Below are 20,524 nucleotides of genomic sequence, written 5' to 3' on the forward strand. Positions count from 1 at the left end.
TGGATTCCGTTGGTCAGGGTGTTGTTCAATATTTTTGGTTTGGTTTAGGTATAAGTGTGATTTTGGCTTCATAGAATGAGTTCGGTAGTGTTCCTTGAGTTTCTATTTCGTGGAAACGTTTGAAGATTATCGGAATTAATTCTTCTTTGAAGATCTGATAGAATTCCCCACTAAATCCATCTGGTCCTGGGCCTTTTTTTGAAGGGAAAATACTCATGACTGCTTCTATTTCTTCAGGGCTTATGGGATTATTTATATGGTTTATCTGATCCTGTTTTGACATTGACACCTGGTATGTATCTTGAAAGCTATCCATTTCATCCAGGTTTTCAAACTTTGTTGAGTATAAACTCTTGTACTAGGATCTGATGATTTTTTGAATTTCCATAGCTCCTGTGGTTATGTCTCCCTAATCATTCCTGATTTTATTAATTTGGATGCTGTCTCCATGCCCCCTGGTTAGTCTGGCTAAGGGTTTATCTATCTTGATTTTCTCAAAGAACCAGATCCTTGTTTTGTTGATTCTTTGTATAGTTCTTTTTACTTCTGCTTGGTTGATTTTGGATCTAAGTTTGATTATTTCCTGAAGTCTACTCCTCTTGGGGGTATTTGCTTCCTTTTCTTCTAGAGCCTTCAAGTGCGCTGTCAAACTGTTAGTGTAAGCTCTCTCCATTCCTTTTTTTGGAGGCACTTAGAGCTATGAGTTTTCCTCTTAGCACTGCTTTCATTGTGTCTCATAAATTTTAGTATGATGTGTCTTCGTTTTCATTGAATTCTAAAAAGTCTTTAATTTCTTTATTTCTTCCTTGACCAAGCTATCATTGAGAAGAGCATTGTTCAAAGTCCATGTATATGTGTGTTTTCCATTGTTGTTGTTTGAGCTTAAGACCAGCCTTAGGCCATGGTGATCTGATAAGATACCTGAAATAATTTCAATATTTCTATATCTGTTGAGACCTGCTCTGTAACCAATTATATGGTCAATTTTGGATAAGGTACCATGAGGTGCTGAGAAGAAGGTATATTCTTTTGCTTTATGGTGGAATGTTCTATAAATATCTGTTAGATCCAGTTGGTCTATAACTTCAGTTTGTTTCACAGTATCTCTGTTTAGTTTCTGATTCCATGATTTGATCATTTTTGGCAGTGAGGTGCTGAAATCTCCCACTATTATCGTGTTGGGTGCAATGTGTGCTTTGAGCTTTATTAAAGTTACTTTTATGAATGTGGGTGCCCTTATGTTCAGAGCACATATGTTCAGAATTGGGAGTTCATCTTGGAAGACTTTTCCTTTGAGCAGTATGAAGTGTCCCTTCTTATATTTTTGGACAGCACTACCAGTTTCATGATACTATTCTACCTACTAGCCAATCAACACCTGAATCAATTTGGGGTCCTTATGATAAGGACAAACCTATTTTCCCAAACTTTGCTCATATTACAAACCTTAAAATGTCTGGAGAGGAAAGAAATCTACACATTTCTTTAGCTGATATCCCCATATATTTTGAGAAGTCCAGAAAGTGTGGAAGCATAGGGAATGTACTGAACTAGAATCTGGTGCCCTAGTGTTAGTTTTGGCTCTGATATATCTGAGCTCATGATTTTGGACAGAGCATTCTATCTTCCACTAAAGTATCTTCACATTCCATAGTAGCAAAACTAACAGGCTGGGCTCTGAGCCCACCTAGAGGTAGAGTGCATAGGAGAGAACAGTGTAGATAACACACCCAGGTAGTTCATGAGAGGTCTTCCAGAGAAGCAGACAGAGAGCTGGGGTGTTCACAGGAACACTCAAAGTCAAGATGTCTCATTGTGGTAGCCATCCTGCACTCAGTTTCCACATTAACCTCTTCAGTAGCAGTGTTGTGATGGGAGGGAAACTAGCTGCCACAACTGCCAACCCTCTATGGAAAGGGTTGTCCTGTCTGGCCTGCCAGGATTGGCAGCTGTGTCCTACTGGGGACTCAGAGTATAACCCTCATGGACCAGATCTTTATGGTTTGAATGGAAATTTCAGGACAGAAAATGTGACTGTGTGTCATGTCTAGGACACAAAGAAACTATATTACCTGCTGTAATCCTCCAGGCAAAATCTTTAAAAGAAGTGCCAGTGCCAGCACTACTTGTGAAGATATGCCACCTTAGCACTAGGGGGCCATGGAGATACAGGCTTTTAATCCTACAATTAAGTGACTGAAGCAGGATTGTAGACACAACCCAAATTGCAGAATAATACACTTACAATTATAATTGAAATAAATGGTCTCAGGAAACAAGCTGGAGTAGCCATTTTAATATCAGATAAAACTGACTTTCAACCCAAAGTCATCAAAAGAGACCCTGAGGGACACTTCTTGCTGGTCAAAGGAAAAATACAACAAGAAGAACTCTCAATCCTGAACATCTATGCTCCAAATGCAAGGGCACCCTCATTCGTAAAAGAAACTTTATTAAAGCTCAAAGCACACATTGCACCTAACACAATAATTGTGGGTGACTTCAACACTGCACTTTCCTCAATGGACCGATCAGGAAAATAGAAACTAAACAGGGACATAATGAAATTAATTGAAGCTTTGGACCAATTAGATTTAATAGATATATATATATAGAACATTCTATCCTAAAGCGAAAGAATATACCTTTTTCTCAGCACCTCATGGTACCTTCTCCAAAATCAACCACATAATTGGTCACAAGACAGACCTCAACAAATATAAGAAGATCGAACTAATCCCATGCCTCCTATCAGATCACTATGGAGTAAAAGTGGTCTTCAATAGCAACAAAAACAACAGAAAACCCACATACACGTGGAAATTGAACAATATTCTACTCAATGATACCTTGGTCAAGGAAGAAATAAAGAAATTAAAGACTTTTTAGAACACAATGAAAATGAAGACACAACATACTCAAATCTATGGGACACAATGAAAGCAGTGCTAAGAGGAAAACTCATAGCCCTGAGTGCCTCCAAAAAGAAAATGGAGAGAGCATACATTACCAGCTTATTGACACACCTGAAAGCCCTGGAACAGAAAGAAGCTATTTCACCCAGGAGGAGTAGAAGGCAGGAAATCATCAAACTAGATGATTAGAAGGCAGGAAATCAAGCAAGTAGAAACAAAGAGAACCATACAAAGAATCAACAAAACACGGAGCTGATTCTTCGAGAAAATCAACAAGATAGATAAACCCTTAGCCAGACTGACCAAAGGGCACAGAGAAAGTATCCAAATTAACAAACTTAGAAATGAAAAGGGAGATATAACAACAGAAACTGGGGAAATCCAAAAAATCATCAGATCCTACTACAAGAGCCTGTACTCAACACAACTGGAGAACCTAGAGGAAATGGACAATTTCCTTGACAGATACCAAATACCAAAATTAAATCAGGACCAAATAGATCATCTAAACAGTCCCATAATGCCTAAAGAAATTGAAGGAGTCATCGAAAGTCTTCCAACGAAAAAAAGCACAGGACCAGATGGTTTCAGTGCAGAATTCTATCAGACTTTCAAAGAAGAGTTAACACCAATACTCTTCAAATTATTCCACAAAATAGAAACAGAAGGAACACTACCCAGTTCCTTCTATGAAGCCACAATTACGCTGATACCAAAATCACACAAAGATCCAACAAAGAAAGAGAACTTCAGACCAATTTCCCTTATGAACATCGATGCAAAAATACTCAATAAAATTCTTGCCAACCGAATCCAAGAACACATCAAAAACGATCATCCACCATGATCAAGTAGGCTTTATCCCGGGAATGCAGGGTTGGTTCAATATACGGAAATCCATCAATACAATCCACTACATAAACAAACTCAAAGAAAAAAACCACATGGTCATTTCATTGGATGCTGAAAAAGCATTTGACAAAATTCAGCATCCTTTTATGCTTAAAGTCTTGGAAGGAACAGGAATTCAAGGCCCATACCTAAGCATAGTAAAAGCAATATACAGCAAACCGGTAGCCAGCATCAAACGAAATGGAGAGAAACTTGAAGCAATCCCACTAAAATCAGGGACTAGACAGGGCTGCCCCCTTTCTCCTTATCTTTTCAATATTGTACTTGAGGTACTAGCTCAGGCAATTCGACAACATAAGGAGATCAAAAGGATACAAATTGGAAAGGAAGAAGTCAAACTATCATTATTTGCAGATGACATGATAGTCTACCTAAGTGACCCAAAAAACTCCACTAGAGAACTCCTACAGCTGATAAATAACTTCAGCAAAGTGACAGGTTATAAAATCAACTCCAGCAAATCAGTGGCCTTCCTATACTCAAAGGATAAGCAGGCTGAGAAAGAAATTAGGGAAATGACCCCCTTCACAATAGCCACAAATAGTATAAAGTATCTTGGGGTGACTCTTACCAAACATGTGAAAGATCTGTATGACAAGAACTTCAAGACTCTGAAGAAGGAAATGGAAGAAGACCTCAAAAAATGGGAAAACCTCCCATGCTCATGGATCGGTAGAATCAATATAGTTAAAATGGCCATTTTGCCAAAAGTAATCTACAGATTCAATGCAATACCCATCGAAATCCCAACTCAGTTCTTCACAGAGTTAGAAAGAGAAATTATCAAATTCATCTGGAATAACAAAAAACCCAGGATAGATAAAACTATTCTCAGCAACAAAAGAAATTCTGGGGGAATCAGTATCCCTGACCTCAAGCAATACTACAGAGCAATAGTGTTAAAAACTGCATGGTATTGGTACAGTGACAGGCAGGAGGATCAATGGAACAAGTTTGAAGATCCAGAAATGAACCCACACACCTATGGCCACTTGATCCTCGACAAAGAGGCTGAAAACATCCAATGGAAAAAAGATAGCCTTTTCAACAAATGGTGCTGGTTCAACTGGAGGGCAGCATGCAGAAGAATGCAACTTGATCCATCCTTGTCTCCTTGTACCAAGCTCAAATCCAAATGGATCAAGGACCTCCACATAAAGCCAGACACTCTGAAGTTAATAGAAAAGAAACTGGGGAAGACCCTTGAGGACATCGGTACAGGGAGAAAGTTTCTGAACAGAACACCAATAGCGTATGCTCTAAGAGCAAGAATTGACAAATGGGACCTCATAAAATTACAAAGTTTCTGTAAGGCAAAGGACACCATCAAGAGGACAAATTGGCAACCAACAAATTGAGAAAAGATCTTCACCAATCCTACATCAGATAGAGGGCTAATATCCAATATATATAAAGAACTCAAGAGGTTAGACTCCAGAAAAGCAAACAACCCTATTAAAAAATGGGGTACAGAGTTAAACAAAGAATTCTCACCTGAAGAACATCGGATGGCGGAGAAGCATCTTAAAAAATGCTCAACTTCATTGGTCATTAGGGAAATGCAAATGAAAACAACCCTGAGATTTCACCTTACACCAGTCAGAATGGCTAAGATTAAAAATTCCGGAGATAGCAGGTGTTGGAGAGGGTGCGGAGAAAGAGGAACATTCCTCCACTGCTGGTGGGGTTGCAAATTGGTACAACCACTCTGGAAATCACTCTGGCGGTTCCTCCGAAAACTGGGCACCTCACTTCCAGAAAATCCTGTTATACCACTCCTGGGCATATACCCACAGGATTCCCCACCATGTAATAAGGATACATACTCTACTATGTTCATAGCAGCCCTATTTATAATTGCCAGATGCTGGAAAGAACCCAGGTATCCCTCAACAGAAGAGTGGATGCAAAAAATGTGGTATATTTACACAATGGAGTACTATTCAGCCATTAGAAACAATGAATTCATAAAATTCTTAGGCAAATGGATGGACCTAGAGAACATCATACTAAGTGAGGTAACCCAGACTCAAAAGATGAATCATGGTATGCACTCACTAATAAGTGGATATTAACCTAGAAACCTGGATTACCCAAAACATAATCTACACATCAAATGAGGTACAAGAAGAAAGGAAGAGTGGCCCCTTGTTCTGGAAAGACTCAACGAAGCCGTATTCAGCAAAACCAGAACGGGGAAGTGGGAAGGGGTAGGTGGGAGGACAGGGGGAGAGAAGGGGGCTTACAGGACTTTTTGGGAGTGGGGGGGCTAGGAAAGGGGAAATCATTTGAAATGTAAATAAAAAATATACCGAATAAAAAAATAAAAAAAAAAGAAAGAAATTGATACTTATCATTTATAGGAATTTTCTCTTTTGTTATTTTCTATATTCTTTGTTTATATTATATATGATTTTCCCTTTCCCTGTTTGCCCCTCAGCATAATCCCATAAGCCCTCTTGCATTTGACTGTTCCCCAATCAACCCCCTCCCACTTCTCTGTCCTGTCACATATCAAATCATTCCGAAGAAGAAACTAGGATAGGAGGAAGAGAGCCCTGGTCCTGGAATGGCTTTATGCAGCATTGTAGGGGATTACCAGGAATTTTCAATGGAGATTGACTTACTATGGCACAGTGGTTTATTTAGCAATGCATATATTAATATAATATAACATTAATTCACAGAGAAGCAAAGTATCTCCTTTCCTAATTTATTGTTCATCTTGTGACAGGTGGGAACCTCCTGAACCCTAGGCACTCAGACCAACAGAGTCTAGGCAATGACGAGTCTTTGTGTACAGGAACAACAAGTGTGGTCTCAACACAGTTACAAATAAAGGTAATTTGCATGGAATTCTTTGAGGCAAATTTAAAATCTCAATGTCTTTTTTGTGTGTTTAGACTAGTAATCCTCAAATGTTTTCACCCAACTCCTCATATATCAATTTTTCTTTATATTGCCACTGGGATCAGAGAAAACAGGTCAATGCTCTGTCCAGTTAGTCGTTACACTATATTGAATACTGCTCTGAAACATTCTAACCCAAGACAGCCTTGTACAATGCTATGGTCCAAGGTGCTCAGAGTTCCCAAAGCCTGTATGGCCTACTGAAGATTATCAGCCTTAATTTCTGAACCTCTTAAACATCAGGAATTTAGTTTTCATTCCTCATGATCATGCAAATGCATAACCCTCCTATTTGTACACAACCACTCACAGCTATGTGAAGACTTCTGGTCCTGATTTCAATAAATAACCTATTTGTAAGCCGGCTTCTTAAGTTGAACATTCCCTCAGAGCTCCTTTGCAATATGTTTTTCAATGGTAACAGGCATCCCTAATCCCAAATCTACCACTTTACTAGCATAATAGGAAATCCCAAGGTGGGATTATTCACTAAATGTATGAAGCTGAATTGACACAAGGGGTGTTCTATTCACTCTAATTTCTTCAGGGAGAGAGGTTTATGAATCTGACACAGATATACATACACAATTGTGTGTGTGTGTATATGTGTGTGTGTGTGTGTGTGTGTGTGTGTGTGTGTGTGTATGTGTGTGTCTGTGGGCAAAGCCATTAATGTGCTAGAGAGCTGAAATGCCAGCATGCCAGACAAAGTGTTTTGATGTTTCCTGTCTTTTCCTTTTTGTCTTAGAACATCGCCAGGCATGATAATGCCACTCTTCTTCCCCAAGAGAGGTTCCAACTGTTAAGTGCTCTTGGGCAGAACATTGAAATAAACAACAATGTTTCATGGGCATTTTACGTGAGCCTGAGCAAAAACTTCTATAAAATGGCAGCTGACCTTGATCAATGTGGACAAAAGGAAGCAGCCTTTGTGCTCTACCACAAGTACCTCACGTGAGAACCTGCAGTTTCTACTCCTTTTCTGAGGAGCTCAGTCTGCTGTTTTATTCAGGGTTTTCTTCTTTGTTGACAGCTATAGAACTTGAGGATGTAATCTTTTCATCAGATTTCTGGAACTGCCCACACAGACTTTTTCTTGTGATTCAAAGATATGAGGAACAAAGGTGGTGGTGTTATAAATAAGGAAATATAATGGCACACAAGGTCCAGCTCATAGTGGAAGAAAAGAGGGCTGAAAATCAGTGTGTATCTGAACTGATAGCTATTTTTGATTTTCAAATCTCCCCTGATGTAAACAGTCACAGATTTGTCTCTGATGGGTGGCCACACTTATTGAGTTCTATGGGAGAGAGGTAGGCATTCCTGTAGCTTCACAGTCACCAGAGGATTGTTGACTACCTAGCTTCAGTGTGGTTAACCATCCTTAGGAATTTCTCCAAACTATTCATTGTATTGCATAAGAAGAGTGAAAAATAGATTGTAAAGCTGTCACCATGAAATAGTTCTTACAGCCTCAGTGACAAGGGTGCTTTGACTTTAGTAAGGGGAAGATGGAAAAGTCTCACTAATCCTAGTTGGCCTTAAATTTTGTGAAACAGAATATAAGGAGATATAATATATATATATATATATATATATATATATATATATATATATATATATATATATATATATATATATAGTATAGGAAGGGGTTTTCTGGACATGATTTAATTGATCTTCAGAAGACTGAATGTTTAGTAGGTACGTCAATTACTGTTCCACAACTAGAGAGCTTAGATTTACAGATGAGTTGAGGTACCACAGTTTGCATTCCCTTTGTTGTACAAATACTACAACAGGGTTTCTCTTGGTTTTCCACTGGTGGTTTCCCGTAAAATGAAGGCATTCTCGTGAGATCATAAAAAATCTACTCTCATTTTTTCCCTTCTCCAATAACAAATCTCTCCAAAAAGTCACAAGTTCTCCCATACATCAGCTTCCCAGACTGAGTTTCTGGTCATATCCTCTTCTCAAGAAGAGTTTTTGACAAGGCAGTGAATCTTGAATCTTGGACAGACATAAGGGTTGAAGCAGTTTACTAGCATCTTTCAGTGCATCATGAGACTAGGTACCCAGGGAACATCACCACCTAGAACTGAGCACCCTCAGTATCTCCTCTCATTACCTAGTGATGTCTGAGGTAAGGTGGTACACTCCCAGGAAGCAATAAACAAAAGTGCTATGTGAGCAAAGATTAATAGTGGGAATGAAAGACTCAGACCACTGTGTTTATTTCCTAGTATGAAGTCCAGGATTACAACCTGTTTCCTCAAGGATTGTGGGTCTATCTGGTGCCTCCTGGGTGTTGAAATGACCAACTGGCACTGTATCACTTTAACTATGCTTATTGACAACTAATGTTTGCTGAATGTACCAGTATCATGGAAGAATTTTGATAGTTTTTCTCCAGTCTAAGTAATGGAAATTGATGTGGGATCTCAGGGTGTGCCTTATTAAATACCAGTAACTTCTGAAGCAGTGACTACAGAGTCCAAGATTCCTTAGGGACTCATTTAGACAGTTTAATTTCTCTGCACAGCTTAGTCTCTCTGCTCTATTCCTTTAGACTCTATGTGGAAAAGCTCCCTGCGAATAAAAAGTACAAAGACATTGTGGAGATTTATAAAAAATCAAATATTCTCAAGGTAGGTTTTCATTCTCAATGTGACTGACCAAAAATCTCCAAAGCAGAACACAACTGCTCACCAAAAAGACACAGATGATGACACTAGAAGGAAGCGGGAGGTGGGGGGGTGGGGGGTGGGCAATGCTGTTTCAGGAATTCTGTACAGAGGGGATGGCTGGGAATTGTGTTCAAGACATGCACGACATACTGCTGCCCCTGCCATCTTCTATTCTTTCTGTCTTTTCTAACATTAGCACTGTTCTAATTATCCATTTTGGTTTTGTATTGCAGACAATAAAACAGATTTTTGTAAGGGCTGAGGAGCTGAAGAGAGACCTGATAAATGAATATTCTGAAGAACATTTCGTTTACTTGACAGAAAAGGTCAGTGTGAGGGGAAGCATGGATATAGGAGGACTGTGTGACATCTACACAGTCTGATCCCAGGACTGTCTTGTGCAGTGTCTTTGAAGTGTGAGTCAATGAAAGGGCTCCCTCTGTAATCCAATCAACACACATGAACATGCACACACACACACACACACACACACACACACACACACACACACACAATGTCATGGCATACTAAGAAGACTGAGACCTAACTTTATTAAAAACAGGAAAAGAGTAAGGTAGAAGAATGGATTTTCCAAAACACCAGGGATACATGCCCTAGGCTGAAATGTCAGACTTTAATGGAACTACACTTTGTTCATATCTGGGCTGAAAAGACGTTTCTTCCAAAATTTGAAGTAGTGGCCTAAATTCTTTTCCTTTCCTACAGAAGAAGAAGGAAGAAGAACTGTCCAAGAAGGCATCATTCTTGGAAGAAAAAAAGAAGACCAGAACACGAATTTCAAAATGGGCTTCCTTTCCTTTTCTAAAACGGTATGGTTCTCAAGAAAAATAAACAAGGTGGGAGGTGGGCGCTGGAGCACCAATTTCATCAAAGGAAGCTCAGCCTTATTCAGTAACAACTGGAACTTTCAGCCCAACAGTGGTGCCTTCAGCAAAGGAAGCCTGTGATGAAGCAGCTCAAACAACATCACCAGCTGCCAAGGAGGCTGCAGAAACTGGCACCTTAGAATGTCCAGGTGAGTCATCATCGTTTTCTTACTTGGACAAGCCTTGTGTAGAAGTTGTTCAAATTGCATCTGGGTCAGGAAAACAGGAGTGAGACTAAAGCTCACCAGTAAGGTAAGGCAGAGGTGCTGGACAGGTGCCTCAAGTCTGGAACACTGGGCCCCACACGGAATCCTGAATCTCCTGCCATGTGCTCAGTCTTCTGCTTCCATGGATCTGCTGGCTATGCTGTGGTAACAGAACCTCATGAGATGAGTGCTGCTTTTATCTGTCTTGACAACCTGACTGTCTTGTCAGCATGTGGAGACAGAGCAATATTTCCATATGTATCTGTCAGATGTTGTTAAAAAATTTCTGAACTTTCCCTGCAGTTCAGCGACCACATGGGTCTCCCTCATCCTTAAAACATTGCAAGATTGTGGACAGATTGTGGTAGTCTGACCCTGAGATAAGAAACTGTGTATGTATTTGTGCTCTCTGCATCCTCTTATTACCTGAAGGATTTATTCACAGCCTCACAGATCTAGCATAAATGCTCCATATGATTGAGCATAACCACAGCTGGCTTCATCAAGGTGGATTCTATGGAATAAGTGTAGTTTGACTCAATGCATGCCAGGATGTCACAGATTGTAAGTCATTTGTGTGAGTCAAGATCTAAGGCAACGTCCAGGTGGACACAGGAAAATACAAGTCTAGACTTCAGAGCGTAAATGCCAAAAAATCTGGAGATATGAATGAAGATCCAAGGAGACCTGTTTCTGCCAGGAGAAACACAGCAGAAGTTTTGCTTTTCTCTGACAGTATAGCTCCCTGAATGCTTATGGTGTTCTACTCAGTTAGGAGATGACTTTGTCCAATGAGGACTTTCACAGAGAAATTTTATATCAGCTAAGAGTCACATCCAAAAATATTGCTCCATCCACTTAAGCAGAGAGTAAAGCCCATGGCCCCTTGTCCCAGACACCAGTAATCAGAGCTTGGAGTAAAACTCCCTGCCTATCATGAGGAGGGGGATGAAGAAAAGAATCTCAATGACTTTGTATTACTTTCCTAGGGTGATAGACTAGAGTTCTCCTCAGGGATACCAGGCCCTGTCTCCTCATACTTTTCTCTCTTTTCCATTACAGTTGAGAAAGGCAGAGGCCTGCGCCAGGTGGTCCTCCCTCATGATTTGTGTGATAAATTCCTCACTGCAGCAGGAATGAACACCAAGAAAAAAATAGAGACATGTGGTGTTCTATGTGGAGCCCTGGTAAAGATATAAACACTTCTGATTTGAGGCTGTTGCTTTCCCCTTGACTTTACATGACTCTCAGGGAACATATCTAGGGTCTCTATCCATACACATCACCTTCCAGAAGGAACTATGGTTGACAAGGTTGGCCATCTTGTATTGGATGACTTTGTATTTGGTTGCTTTAGAGAGTCTTTTGAAATGAACAATGTGGTTCAATGCTATAGATAGAAATGTTCATTCTAGTTGGGGGCTAGTGCCAGAAATTCCAGGCACTGGAAAACTGATGCTGGAATCTTCTTACAAGTTCAAATGAGCCTCAGCGTCAGAGTTCTATATTACCTAAAGGTAAAAGAATGCAAACAGAAAGCAGAAATGCAGGTAGCCAGGCATAAGTCACGGAAACAGACAAGTTGCCTCGTTGTAACCAGAAATCAATGGCTTTTAGGTCCTGGTCTGAGTATCTACTCTGGTACGCTTTTGAGCACTAGTTTCCTAGGCATCTCTAGACTCCTGAGCAATCCTACTGGCTGCTACTGGAAAGACCCTAAGCCCAGGAGGTGTCAAGCTGGGCATCTACATTTCTACTCAACATCTGTTCCTTTTTAGCTGTATCTTAGCAAAGCACAAGAGCAGTCAAGGATTTGAAACCACAAAGGGAGAAAGAAAAATGAGATTCATGTACTGTCTGGTCTGGGGCCTATTGTGTGTATGAGAGAATGGGTCTGAGACCTCCAAGAGTTGTGACAAGTTGTTTTCTCCTGGCAGGTTGGAGAGGAATATCACATCAGCCATATCCTCATTCCTGTCCAGGAAGGAGGCCCAGATTATTGCTGTGCAAAGCATGAGGAGGACCTCTTCTTTATTCAAGAAGGACTGGGACTTATTACATTAGGATGGATACATGTAAGCAAAAGGACCTCTGGGAATGAGGGTTCCTTTTCTGTTTCTTCAAAACAGCCTACCTAAAACTTGCTGTGCACAGAGGCAATTCATTCCAGATCATCGGCTCTGAGCATATATAACCAATAGTGTGCAGGTCAAATCAAAGGAGCATTTCCTGGCACTTTTACAGCTCTTTGTATTTTATGTTTACTAGGAGTAATTGTTCAAACTTTCAACTTTATGTTAATCTGCGTGGAGAATGGTAGCTTGCCAGGATATATGAGAAAATGTATATAGACCATATACCTAAAAGGTGTAGAGATGAAACTTAAGTAAGCCAAGAGTGTCTGTTCTAATGATTGTGTTTTTTATTTATGAAGAAGTACTTCCTTTGTGTACACTGAAATGATCTTACATGCAAGATTTTGAAGTGTTTGAACACGTATAGCATACATCTTTTGACTTTCAAGAAAACACATTTACTTGCCGAGAGAGTCTCTTGGATGATTCTGTTATTTTCAAAGACTGAAGTTCACAAAACTATTGAAATTATTCTAACAACGAATATAAGCCACAAGAAGGAGCATTACTTGTGTTTTTTGTGAGATCAAAAACTTCTAGTCAGACCTTGGGAAGTGCTGATGCTCTTCATTCCAATTGTATAAATTCTTCCAGCTGTGCCAAGTTCAACAATATATTATGGCCAACTGATATTGGCCTTTTGTGGCTTGGGACTCAAAAGGGAAATCACACATAAAATGAGCACCAAGTCACATGAGACAAAGTGCACAATATACTTCAGGTGAGAAATATAGGACAGTGAGGGTTGCAGAGGAAGAGCTGTCACATGTAAAGTGACATGATGACTTGGGAGGAGGAGCCCAAAAAATTTATGGGAGAGGGGATAGCATTGGAGAGAGATACACTGAGATCCTATATCAGTGAGCATTTCTGTTGGCTAGGATTTGTGGTTTGTTTTGGAAACGGATGCCTGATCTTCACATATATAACCAAAGAGAACCCTGGCATACCTTGTCTAGGATGGAGGTAAAAATGGAGAGTGATTTGGAGTATAGAGAAAGCTCTGGACTATTCTGAGCAAAAGAATGATGTAACCAAAGCCATACTCCAGAAGTTAAAATTAAGGAGTTGAAGGGCTCCTTGGGAAGGGAATGTCAGGTGTGGTTTGGGAGCTTATACCATGGAATGAGGATAAGAAGGTGATAGTCTTGTCTGTGTGTGTAGGAGAGATCAGGGTAATTCAGATACCCAGGCAATAGGGGTAGAGGCTGAGGAGTCAGACTGGGCAGAATTTCAATTGGGCTCATGGAGTTAGAAGTGCTCCTCTCATAAACATGAATAGGGTTGCAGAAGAGGACAGATCTTGACAGCAGGGTTCAGTTATACTGTTTGGAATTGAAGGCACATGTTAGATATTCCAACTGCATCAACATTGGGAGGATGTTGTGAGAAGCCTAGAGAGGGACCTGAGCCACGTGCAGGTGGCTCATGAACCTGGTAAATAGGGAGAACTGGCTGCAAGAGAAACAATTCCCTGGCAGATTAGGTGAATGTCTAATGAGGAAAGCTGGGTATATAGGGATGAAGAAGAAACAAGGGTGAAGGAGAACTGGATATGATGTTCTCAGAAGCCGCATAACAGGGATGCAGGAAGAATGACGTCAGGATTTGACCTGCTGGAGCTCTGCGGATATTGACTTAATGCCTTCTAAGTCATGGTGGGCAGAGATTGCAATGTTCAATAATGTCATAAAATCTGGGTGTACTGTCACACTCCTGGACCCCCAGCATTCAGGACGATAAGACTTGTAGGTAGAGAATTTGGTGCCAAGTTGATTGAACTGTAATATTGTGCCCCAAAACAAGAAGTCACTTAATTAGGAATTGGTCAATGTGGAGTCTGTCATAACGGTCATACTGAAGCAGGCATCTAGGACCTAGAATCTAGGGGAATTTGAAGTGAGAAGGCTGCTCTTAGGAAATGGGTTAGCAGATTACTGACCTGTAGGACCTGTGAGATGGTTTGGACATGGTATCTTCTTGTTTGTTGTTTTCTTCAATTTTTCTTTGATTTCACTTTAGTTGTCAAAGGCTTGATGTTTTAAATTATAGCATAGCTGTGAGTGTACATATGTAAAAAGAGTTGGGGTTGCAAATTGGTACAACCACTCTGGAAATCAGTTAGGCAGTTCCTCAGAAAACTGGGCACATCACTTCCGGAAGATTCTGCTATACCACTCCTGGGTATATACCCAGAGGATTCCCCAGCATGTAATAAAGATACATGCTCCACTATGTTCATAGCAGCCCTATTTATAATAGCCAGAAACTGGAAAGAACCCAGGTATTCCTCAGCAGAAAAATGGATGCAAAAAATGTTGTATATATACACAATGGAGTACTATTCAGCCATTAGAAACAATGAATTCATGAAATTCTTAGGCAAATGGATGGAGCTGGAGAACATCATACACTAAGTGAGGTAAGCCAGTCTCAAAAGATCAATCATGGTATTCACTCACTAAGAAGTGGATATTAACCTAGAAAACTGGAATACCAAAACCATAATCCACACATAAAATGATGTACAAAAAGAACGGAGGAGTGGCCCCTGGTTCTGGAAAGACTCAGTGTAGCAGTATAGGGCAAAACCAGAGCAGGGAAGTGGGAAGGGGAGGATGGGAGAACAGGGGGAGGGAAGGGGGCTTATGGGACTTCTGGGGAGTGGGGGTCCAGAAAAGGGGAAATCATTTGAAATGTAAATAAAAATATATCGAATAAAAAAAGGGAAAAATAAGTTATAGCATAGTTGTGAGTGTACATACATAAATAGAGTTGTTAAATATCTCAAGGTGGATGCATCTATATGCATACACAACTTAGAGATAGAAATGAGAATCTGCTAAAAGCCTGATCCAAATTTCTCACTTCCTTCCTCTGAAATTGAATCCTCTCTTGATCTCACCATGTCTTCCTCCATTTTATATATGAACCTCCTCAATTCTAGCAGTACTTTGTGTTCATTGTGCAGAAATGTGATTACTATCTGTAAGTGTGGACTCATGAATGTATTCGTCTGATGGGTAGTTACATCTTGTGGCCCAGTGAGAATGGGAGGGAAGTAAAGGAAAGAGTCATAGTATTATCAGGCAGATGGTTCAATTTTCCTTTTCCACATGACAGATGTGGGTCTGCATGGAGAGATTTTGGAAATCACAGGAGAGAACAGATTGTTAATGATCCATGGCCTCCCTTCCTTGCTGGATCAACCATAGCTGACTGGGCTAACTTACAATTCTTGACTTCTTTTGTCTTCTCAGACCCATCCAACCCAGACAGCCTTTTTGTCAAGTGTAGATCTACACACACATTTTGCATACCAAACGATGCTCCCTGAATCCATAGCTGTGGTGTGTGCTCCCAAGTATAAACAGTAAGTATGTGAGATTCAAGTCTGGAATTTAGAATTACAAAATTGTCAATGGCTCCAAACTATTTAAAAATTGTCTATGTACAGAATGTCTTAATTGATTGCTATGAAAGCCTTCCTTTAAGGTGCATAGTCTAATGATCACCAGCCACTCTTAAAAGATAAGATGACACCACTGCTGGTTTTCTAAGAAAAACTCTCAAGAAATTTACTCAAGAGGCAGAGATTGAACAAATTCCACAGAAAACACTGTATAAGAGTTTTATGTCTTTTATTTCACAATGCTGTGTTATTCTGAATTCTTCAGGAGAGGTAGTATTGGGCAAGCAATGAATCATCCTGCTTTCTTTTATAATATTTTTGTACACTTGATGTGCTACAGGAATAAGATTGCTCTGGTTTTAGAATTTTGTCCCTTCTGCCTCAAATTTATTGGTTTAAACAGACCTAACTCATTGCTACATTGTTCTTCCTACATATTTCTACTGTTGACTTCCTCTGCCCACTTAGATTATCGTGAAAGAAAGGGATCCAGAGACAGAGAGAAAGAGATGCTTATATATGACAAAAGGAAGGAAAGTGAAGAAATGAATAAATGAATGAATAAATAAATAAGAAAGTGTAGATGGAAGATCAGGGGGAAAGACATCAAAGAAAAAAAGAAAGGAGAAACACTAAGAAACTAGTGGATAATTAAAACTAGGACATGGATGTCAAGGTCTAGGAGGAGGACAGCGTGGACCATGATCAATTACAATAGGCAGACATAGTCCGCAGTTACTAAAATAGAAGGGAAACACTGTTCAAAGAAGACGAGAAGAGAGATAGGAGGTTTTGAGAGAGATGAGACGGTAAAAGAGAAAGAGGGAGAGACATATAAGAAAAAAGAGACATCTAAGAAAAAGAGAGAAATGAGTAAAAGAAAACAAACAAAAGAAAACGGTAGAGAGAAAGGTAGAAAAGAGAGACAGAGGAAACTAGGACTTGGAGGCAAATGTGTGCAACTGTGCCTGCCTTTTCTCATTTCAGAACTGGAATTTTCGAACTGACACCTATTGGACTACAAGAAATATCTGATTGTCCACGGAGAGGGTTCCACACCCACAGACAGGACACAGCTCTCTTCTGTGTATGTATCTTTGTACAAGTAATCAAGGCCGTGTTTTCAAGCAGGACACACTGCTGATTGGGTTCATCATTTTTTCCTTACCCTCCTGGCAGTTCATCTTCACCACCCTCTTCTTAACAATTCACAATAACCAAATATCTAGGATGCAGGTATCAGTGGATATAAGTTTTCTCATATTTGAAATCTAGTCATTGACTGTCTCTGAGATGCTAGTCCTTTCTGTCCCTCAAACCTGATATCTGGGGTAACTAATAACATCAAGATAAGATTAAGGAAGCAAAACTTGAGTGTACTTCAGGGTCAGAGTGTGAGAGCAGCATGCTTGAGGCTCTGAATTCCATCCCCAGTAACATGAGGAAAAGAACAAAGTATTAAATCCATTAGCTTATTTAATGCTTTATCAATGTCATTAACTAACTCCCAGTCAGCGATCTGAATGCAAATGGAAAATATGCAAGATATGTTATTTATGCAAATTTTGACCAGGAATTTTGTCTGGAAGAGTATGGTTCTAACTCTCTAGGGAGGTAGTTTCTTCTCCCATATTATTTTCTCTGGTCACACACTTAGTATGATCAGATCTCTGTGTGTCAGATCAGCCCCAGATAGCAAGATTCTTTCACTTTATTGCATATCAGCCAGGGCTCTTCCATTGAGTTTAGATTCAAAGGAAATGTAGCAACATAGTGAAAGGACCAGAACCTGTCCCATAAAATATATAAGAACCAGAAATTCAGTCACAGAGATGCAAAGAAATCTAAGATCCTATATCAGACTGCTAATTCCAAGAGTCAGTCTGTCTTTCTGTCTCTGTCTCTCTGTGTATGTGTGCTTTATATGTGTCATAATACATGTATATATATATATATATATATCATTATACTCTTGATTATAACAAAAATTAAGACCTAATAAAATTTAAGATTTTTTTTGTAAAACATGTATATTTCTATGTTTCTTTCTGTACCATCATTGTGTAGACTAGTGAAAGCGGATACCATTTTCAGTTTAAGCCTGTTATCTGTGGGTTCAGTACCTTTAGTGCTGAGAAGAGTTTGTCAGATGTCCTAGATCTGGAGTCAGGTGATTGTGCAGTGCCTGCTTCCGTATAAGATCAGTGGATTCTGTTGCACATTGTATCATCTCCCTTGTTCCCAGTTGAGTACTCTCATGGATCAAAAGCAGAGAACATTTTTCAGTCAGATGGGAGGAAGAAGATCCGAACAGATGTGTTCTAAACTGCATAGCTCTGTCTTGTAATATAACAATGTTAAGTATTGCAAAGTTGAAAGAGATTGCATGATTATAAAAAAAAATGCCTAGAAATCTAATCCCAAGGTTCCAAGTTGCAACAACACTTTCTATTTCTGGCCAATGTAAAGCATACCGACAAAACCAGCAGCAGGACAGGTATAGCAGGTGAATCATGAGTTTAAAGCTATCTGACACTATGTAGCCAAACTGAGTCAGACTGATTACTCCTCATGTTTTTGTATGCCATATTTAAGCATCCCTCAAAGACTATTAGATAACTTTTATCATCTGATTTATACAATGACTCCAATAATACACTAGACTTACTGATCCTTTTAATAAGGCAATATTTTGCAAGTGACTCTGAAAAATATGTGCCAAGATATATGGTGACACACTGACTCTGATCATGAGGAGAACTAGGGAGGAGTACTGGGTCCCAGACCCTTTCCCATAGCTGCCACCAACAAGATAATCTCACCTCTAAAATGACAATTATTGCTCTACAGTTAGCTTTTTACATTAGAGGATTGGGACAGGGCTATGCAGTGAGATTGCTTGTGTTTTAAACTTTAGGCTCTCTATTCAGTTCCCAGCATTTCCACTTCTGGAATCTGCTAAGTGCTGCTTTCCTATAATACAGTACTGGAGAGCAGGTGTCAGGAGTTTAACACCAAGATTGGTCTGTGCTCTCTAGGATATATAGTGTAGACTAGATCACATGAGACTTTCTTTTGCTATAATATAAAAAGTATAAGTTGCTTCAAAATTGGAGCTTACCACGACTTATCCACGTTTCCTTTTCTCCAATTGCAGGACTGCAGTCATGTCACCACCCGGAACATCATGGTGACTGTCACAGATTTGAGATGAGTCAAATCCCAAACACCTTCAGTTGTGAGTGTGTGTGTGTGTGTGTGTGTGTGTGTGTGTGTATGCATGAGTACTTGTACACATGTATGTCTCTCTCTCTGAGTGTTTTATACATATGAATGTGTTATATGTATGTATGTAGGGTGGTATACATATCTGTTATGTTCAATATGTTATACATGTTGCTTCTATCTCTTGAATGTTTAATCTACATCATGTATGTGTACCAGTCTGGATGGTTATACTTGGTGGCCAAAAGAAAACCTATCTTTTCTATATGAGGTTTATTTAAAGTTAGGATAGTGTATTAGGAGTTCATAACAATTAGAAATTGATTTTGTTATAAAACATATTTATTAAGAGGTTAAGACAATATTTTTGGCCATGAACCATGAGCATACATTGTATATAAGGATTCAGTACACCCAAAACTGGTCTGCATCATCTGTCACAGGGTAGATGTGGGACAGATTATAATTCCAAGACTCACTAACCAACTGCAGAGGGGAATCATCTCAAAGGTCCCAGACATCAGCCTACATTTTTCATCTACTCAGAATGTTGCTCTGAGAGAAATGGATTAATGAAGACAAAAAAGAATTTTCTGACTCAATAGAAACTTCATTGCTTTTGGATTGACTTTAATCTGAAATGAGTCGACCATCGGTATTGAGTTTCTAGTACAAACGGCATGATATGATGTCTCCCTACATGAGATTATAATAGTCTGGTACTGCAACATCATGGAAAACCGAAAAAGATGTATTTTCCAGAAAATATCCTAGGGATGTGTGTTTCTGCTAGGCTCCCTGAAGAACCTTTGAGGATGCTGTGTCAGGCTTACACCATTAAAGTGCTGACTTTGTACTGTGATGTTCACTGCATATTGAATCTTCAGTTCATCACAGATGTGAAAAGAACTTTGGTAACAAAGTGACCACCTCTCAAACCCTGCAAGACAAGAGAAGATGACTACAGCCCTGTGGAATTTGTCACATTTATAGAACATAAATAAGATGAAGACTTTCTCCACTCCTCATACACCATGTCACCTGCTCCAGTTTGTCCAGTCCTACAGCCAAGTTGTCCTGATGGATATACTACTGACTGAAAAATCTTGCCACAAAACACAAGACAATACACCAGGGAAATCTGTCTGACCTACACAGAGTAATGTGCTCACCTGAACATGGTTCCTACAGCATGTGACTTCCCTGAATTCTTAATGACCTAATCAATGAGACTA

At 39.6% G+C, this 20,524-nt stretch overlaps 1 protein-coding gene across 1 annotated transcript in view; it reads left to right on the top strand.

Annotated features, from left to right (window-relative positions):
- Positions 1-19,278, top strand: part of LOC127668509 (STAM-binding protein-like) — a 95,322-nt gene extending 76,044 nt beyond the window's left edge. Inside the window, exons 2-6 of the mRNA XM_052162143.1 lie at positions 11,580-11,704; positions 12,455-12,592; positions 15,913-16,025; positions 17,052-17,151; positions 19,222-19,278. Of these exons, the coding sequence (XP_052018103.1) occupies positions 11,580-11,704; positions 12,455-12,592; positions 15,913-16,025; positions 17,052-17,151; positions 19,222-19,278 (533 nt within the window). The remainder of the gene's footprint in view (positions 1-11,579; positions 11,705-12,454; positions 12,593-15,912; positions 16,026-17,051; positions 17,152-19,221) is intronic.
- Positions 19,279-20,524: the final 1,246 nt, after the last annotated feature.

The sequence above is a fragment of the Apodemus sylvaticus genome, chromosome 18 (assembly GCF_947179515.1).
Source record: "Apodemus sylvaticus chromosome 18, mApoSyl1.1, whole genome shotgun sequence".
Lineage (NCBI taxonomy): Eukaryota > Metazoa > Chordata > Mammalia > Rodentia > Muridae > Apodemus > Apodemus sylvaticus.